The sequence below is a fragment of the Fulmarus glacialis genome, unplaced genomic scaffold (assembly GCF_000690835.1).
Source record: "Fulmarus glacialis isolate BGI_N327 unplaced genomic scaffold, ASM69083v1 scaffold29876, whole genome shotgun sequence".
In the NCBI taxonomy this organism is placed as follows: Eukaryota; Metazoa; Chordata; class Aves; order Procellariiformes; family Procellariidae; genus Fulmarus; species Fulmarus glacialis.
In genome coordinates, this window is record NW_009219313.1 from 167,766 (window position 1) to 173,765 (window position 6,000).

At 38.2% G+C, this 6,000-nt stretch overlaps 1 protein-coding gene across 1 annotated transcript in view; it reads right to left on the reverse strand.

Moving 5' to 3' along the window:
• GPR133 (G protein-coupled receptor 133) overlaps positions 1–2,823 on the reverse strand; it is a 153,953-nt gene extending 151,130 nt beyond the window's left edge. The window contains exons 1-2 of the mRNA XM_009580323.1: positions 2,755–2,823; positions 2,622–2,658 (exon numbers count right to left, since the gene is read on the reverse strand). Of these exons, the coding sequence (XP_009578618.1) occupies positions 2,622–2,658; positions 2,755–2,823 (106 nt within the window). The remainder of the gene's footprint in view (positions 1–2,621; positions 2,659–2,754) is intronic.
• Between the last annotated feature and the right edge of the window lie 3,177 nt (positions 2,824–6,000).

A 6,000-nucleotide genomic window follows, 5' to 3' on the forward strand; every position in this document is an offset into this window, starting at 1 on the left:
TCATTTTTTATTCCCAAGCAATCTTTCAAGAACCTGAGGTGTGAAGCTGATGGAGATAAGTTTCTTAAAAACCACTGCAGCTGTCATACACCGTACAAAAGCTCCCCACAGCTAGTGTTCAAATTAAAACAAATCACAAGCAGTGTCTTTTGACATTTACAGTCTATCCCACACCATTCTTCACTCTTGAGATCAAAACAGCTTGCCTGTTTGATAATTATTCTATCATTTTAACACCCTGGATACAAACAGGATTTCTTTATCATGGATATGAAGGTACAAAAACTTTATTTGCTTCTTTAAGCTGCCTAGCCCACACAGTGGAGATCAGTTTGATGTCCTCCATCCTCATGGCATAGTTTCAGAGGTGTGACACAGAGAGGATCCTAAGATTTTTTTAATAAGAGTGCAAAGCTGATAAAATTGCAAAACATCACCACAAGTAACTGTAGATCTGAGAGCACAGAACTAAAAGCAGCTCAAAGCAGCTCTGCATCTTGTGAGGATACATGAACTACTCAGACTTGCTTCCAAACTCAACTATACCAAAGATATCTAACAAATGATTCATAATTGGACGAGAATCTGTTATTGGCCTACCTAACTAGAAATGTTTGCAGTTGTCATAGAGGTTTTCCCACAGAGAGGGAGCATGAGTATAAATAGATAAGATGGGGATGTCTTTAGAGAAATGGGTGAGATTCTATCGCTATATGTTTCCTTTGAATATTTGGAAGATACAAAGAAAGGCATAATTGCTAACAAAAGGAGAAAGCTACTGTCAGCGTAAGAAAATAACGACACAGAATAAGCATGTACAAAACCCAATCCGAAAATTCCAGGCAACCCAAACTCAACTAAGCTGAGCGTGGCAAAGCACACTGAGGAAATGGGACATAGGAACAAGGTTTTTGCATTTACATAAACTAAGTCTGGGTACCTGCTTAGTTCTACCTTCAAAGAACATACTCTAGCTGCTGCAAAAGAAATGAAAGTTATTAATTTCTACGGTATTAAGAGCATCCACATATGCAACCTGGGCTAACGTACCTCCATCTGACTTTCATCAAACTACCAGTTCCATTTTGCAGAGCACAGAACATGCCTGCTGTTTCACAGTGTGCTTATATGCAAATATCTCTTGCTCCCATTAACATGTCCCTCTTCTATCAGGGGGAAAAAAGGATTAAAGTTAAAAGAGGTGATAGAAAAAAAAAAAAAGAGAAAAACAGAAAAGAAAAATCCCAGGAGAAAATTATTTGATGCCAAAACAACTGTGTCACAACGTGGCACAAGTATGTTAGTAGTAGTAGTAGCAGTAGTAGCAGCATCACGACAAAGGCATTGCCACGGTTGGCATCAAACTCATATAGAGAAGCTATATTCTAAGGAGCTTACATTTAAAAGCTGGAAAAAAATGGGGGAAAAAATGGGAATAGAAATAGACATACAGCAAAGTGAATTGCCTAGAGCCACACTGCATGTTGGTGGCTTTCCCAGCTGCCAGTTCTGAACTATATAAAGCCATGCTGTTACCCCATTTCCAGCCAATCAGCCCTGAGAAGACCTCTGAAAAGAAATACCTGTTACCTTGAATTCAACTTATACTTGCAATATCCTTTCAATAGGTAACTACTCTCTGTTTAGAAGAAGATTGTTTACAGCCTAGTTCAAATCGAGAAAGCATTGCTCGCAGTTATGCTTCCCCACACACACTGTACTACAAAATAAATGTTGTGTAACTTGCCCCCTTATTGCGGGAGGCTTTTTTTCCCTTACTGTTCCATCAGCCAGAAGCCAGTGATCCTTATCTATAGGAAATGAGACTATTTCTTTGTTTTTGAGTGAAGGTAGAACAAAAGAAACTAATCGGGCTGAAGCTACTGCAATAGCAGACAACATGGCTTTTCCACATCACTCTGTATTTTATTTTGAAAATAATTACATATGGTTAAAACTTAAAAGCACAAAGCAATACATGAATTCGTAAAGCAGTAAAATTGTACTTGTACACCACCATGAGGCTTGAGGTTAAACTATTTATATAAACAGAAGAATTCTGCAGTTACACACACAGACCCCAAATAAGCCTTAAGTTTCTTCTACATTGAAAACAGATGAGAGATCCTTAATACGCTCTATAACTGATTTAAACTTAAGCATGAAGGCTGGGAGAAGGGTAGACGACTTGAAGTCATGCCAAAGTACTACAAAGTACGCAAGTGGGCATATATAACTGTAAATCAACGAATTGAAAATGCTGAACACTGAGACAGCGAGAAAAAAAGAAAACAGTCTGTGAAGAGGTCTGATTCAGAAACTCATGCTCAAAAAAGTAATAATAAACAAATGCTCTATATAGGATTTCTCTACATATCAAATACAATCTATTTTTCTCCAAGTACATTTCTATGCAGAATATTTAGTAGGTAGGTTACCGAATTTAAAACTACTGGGGCAGTCTGATACTTTAAACTTTATTACATTTTTAATACAGAGCGACATTCAAGCGTAGGATCACAGTTTCTCTGGAGCTACTAAGAAAATGAAAAATACAAACCAAAAAAAGCAAATAAATATTTAAGCACATTGTCATAAAATGTAAACAGAACATTCCTTACCTGGGTGTTTGGGTAGCTGGGAATAGTTTCCACACACCTGCACAGAAAATATTACATAATGAGATATAGTGAGGCAAAACTTGCTAAGAGGATTCCAAATATATCTCAATACTGACCATATTCAGAACATTACCTGATATTTGTACTGAAATAAAATCAGCAAAGAATAATGACAACAGAGCAGAGATAATAAATTCTCCATGGTCTATTTAAGGTTAAAAGTACAACTGAAATCAAATTCCTGTAAGATTTCAATCATAAGTTTTCTTTTGCTACTTTTTGTATTAAAAGGGACATTTTCCATGCAGGTTCAAAAAGTCCGTTCCTTCAGTGATGGCAAAATATCCTTCCAGACCCTTTGAGCAGTATTTGCTTGCTTCACACTTTGATCTCTTCATTAACTATAAATAAATTACCGTGACTGGAGGAAAATTAAAAGAAATGTGCATCAGATCCGAAAGTTGTACTGCTCCATGGAAAGAAGTCAAATATTTCTGTTACAATCTGTGCCAAAAAGAAAAGATCTTGTTTTCAACTTTCTTCCTATGGTTGTCTTTTCCTTTCAATTACTTTTACGTTGTCAGAGATCTGAAGCCAGTTTTAGTTTTGCTAGCAAGAAAATGTACTTCCTTATAGCACATAGGGCATATAACTCTCACTATTTCCTCAGAAACAGAGCTGAAGAGAGTTGCTAACTCCTCGTTTGTCCAGCTCACGTTTGCACCTCCATCCCAGATCTTTTTGGGTGGAGAGCAAGTCTGAGTGATGTCATGCTTTCTTCTCAAACTTTGTCCCATTCTGGTACTCTATTTATATCACGTTGCTGCTGTCTCTTTTCTGGGTCCTAACACCAGCCAGCCAGGAACAAGTGGAAACAAGTCAATGTGCTTCAGCGAATAGATAAAAGAGATTACTGCTCTTAGCAATCTGCACACTTAAAGAAGAATCAAAGCCAGAACAAGTGTTCATAATTCAAATGCTTAAGAAAAATAAAACAGGTTTTGGACAGAAATTTTGGAAGGAAAGCTAAGATCTATTTACTAAAATAACAGATTGTATTTCTGCCTAAAGAAGCATGACCTTTAAAAAAATACTGATTTAAATCACATGGCACTCTGAGGGATTCATTTCACTGTCTCTATCAAAAAGGGGAAACTGAGGCATTAGTCATGTCACTGATCTGCTCAAAGCTGCACAACAAAACTAGTAAAAGAACTAGGAAAATAATTCTACAGTTGCCACTTTAATTTCTTTTCAATAAAAAATAATTACATTTAAGTATTTTTATAAGAGCCTCCCAATTACACTCTGAACTATGTCACAAATACTAGCCATCATTTTATATGTAAAAGAAAAATAGCAGCTAGAACTAGTTGATATTCTTCATTTCCTCTGCTCCACTAGGTGAAATCTTGTTTTCAGTTCCCTTCAAGTTCTTTTTTATTTTCAGTGAAATAAACTGAAAGAGTAATATTTTAAACAAAATTTGATAAGCTTTCCACCCCTGTTCATCTCTCTCCTGCATTTCCATATCAACCCCTTCTTTATCCTCACACATGCCATTTAAAGGTGACGTAAGCAAGATCAGAAACTAAAAATCTGAATCAGACCATGTTAACATCTCAGCAAAATTCAAATTATTTTATTTACCTTCTCTTTTACCAAAAATTATGTCAACAGATTAGATCTTATTTTCAGCCCCAGATGCTTACTCGTGCAGCAAAACGTTCTCTGCCTAAAATCAATGGACTCACAAGACACTGATCTATAGAAAAGGGATCACGCGCTCCTGTTTCCATGCATGCCACTGCCCATCTATGACTTATTTTCTGACCTTTAGTTATCCTTCCCTCCCCGCCCATCCATTTTGTGACTGTTGGCTCCATCTTTTCAGGTGCCTGTATCAGCCTATATTTGCCTGGTTCCTTTTCTTAGCTCTATTCCTTCCAGTATATTAGCCCTCTTACTTGCCTACTTCTTAATCATAACTTCTGCACCAAACCCTTACCTAGAGTCGATTATAACTTTTAGGATGAAGCAGTTTTCCACTGACACTTTATATAGAAATTATACAACACGAAGCCCAGTGTGTTTGGTAGTAGCTGTGGCCCTGATTTACCCAGCTGGCTCCCCAGATGTATACTGAACTTCTGAAGCTTCTGGTGGTAGACGACTGGTGAGTAGATGGGACTCCAGGGTCCAAGGACTGAAGAAATAAAAATTAATTTTTGAAACCTTAAGACATTCATGCTGCATGAATGCTTCAATGTTACCAAAGTTTAATATGACAAAATCTCAGTGTTGAAATAAAATGTGTATTTTGTTTGTAACCCTGATTTAGCACCTACAACAAAATAATTTTGAAAATTTTGAATTTCAGTTCCTACAAAAATTTAACTTCCCACTTACTTATAACAAGTCTGACTTTTGCTTATTTCCCTCTAGGTTTTTTTTAGACCCTTTCCCTCATTATTGTTAGCCACAAACTCCTTTATATCCTGAAGGAAGAAGAGGAATTCTGTGTAAACCCTGGGAATTCTGCATCACATATTAACAAGTAGAGCCACCCTTAGAAATAATAGAGAGCTGCAGCTAAAAATCCTGGAAAAAAAACCCTAAAATGTAAGAAGAGAAAGACAGGAATTTGAAATATTTGCCAAGAGGGGCCTGTCAAGGGAAAGAATATGCTTACCAAAACAATTGTGAGAATCCAAGCAAACATGTTCACTGCCAAAAATTTTTGTGGAAACAGCAAATTGCAAGCAGACATCAGAGATTATTTGCAGAAACAAATTCTGAATTTATTCCTGTGATCCTCTAGAAACCTGACCTGAAAAGTCACACCGCTCCCACTGCAGACCAGAGGCAGCACTGGGCATCCTGCGTGCAAACCAGAGTAACTGATCCAACGCTCGGAAGACAATCACAGTGGATTGCTCTTGAAAAACCTGCGGATGAAATAACATTCATTTACAGTACATGCATGTCAATAAAAGCACAAAGGTCTGCAAATGCTGGGTAACTGGGCAGCCCGTACTAAGCCCGCTGGAGAGGTTTCTCCCCAGCGCAGCTCTCCCACCCTGCTGCCCTGGAGCCCGGCTAAGGGAGTAAGGAAGGAGAAAGCTGTGACCCCTGTATTACAGTACCGGGGGGGGGTCCGTGAAAGGCCTCCAGATTTTCTGTCCCGCTTAAGCAGAGAGCAGTGAAAAGGCCAGGGAGGAGCTGCTCTGCAGCTCAGACATTTGCTGACAGGTAGAATGAGTTCCCAGAACAGAATAGAAAGCCTGATGATCTCTAGCAACCATAAGAGGCTTGCAAACAGCACTGGGAAGTTACATGCCCCAGGTTTCTCTCCCCCCTCCTTCTTTTCTCTTCCCCC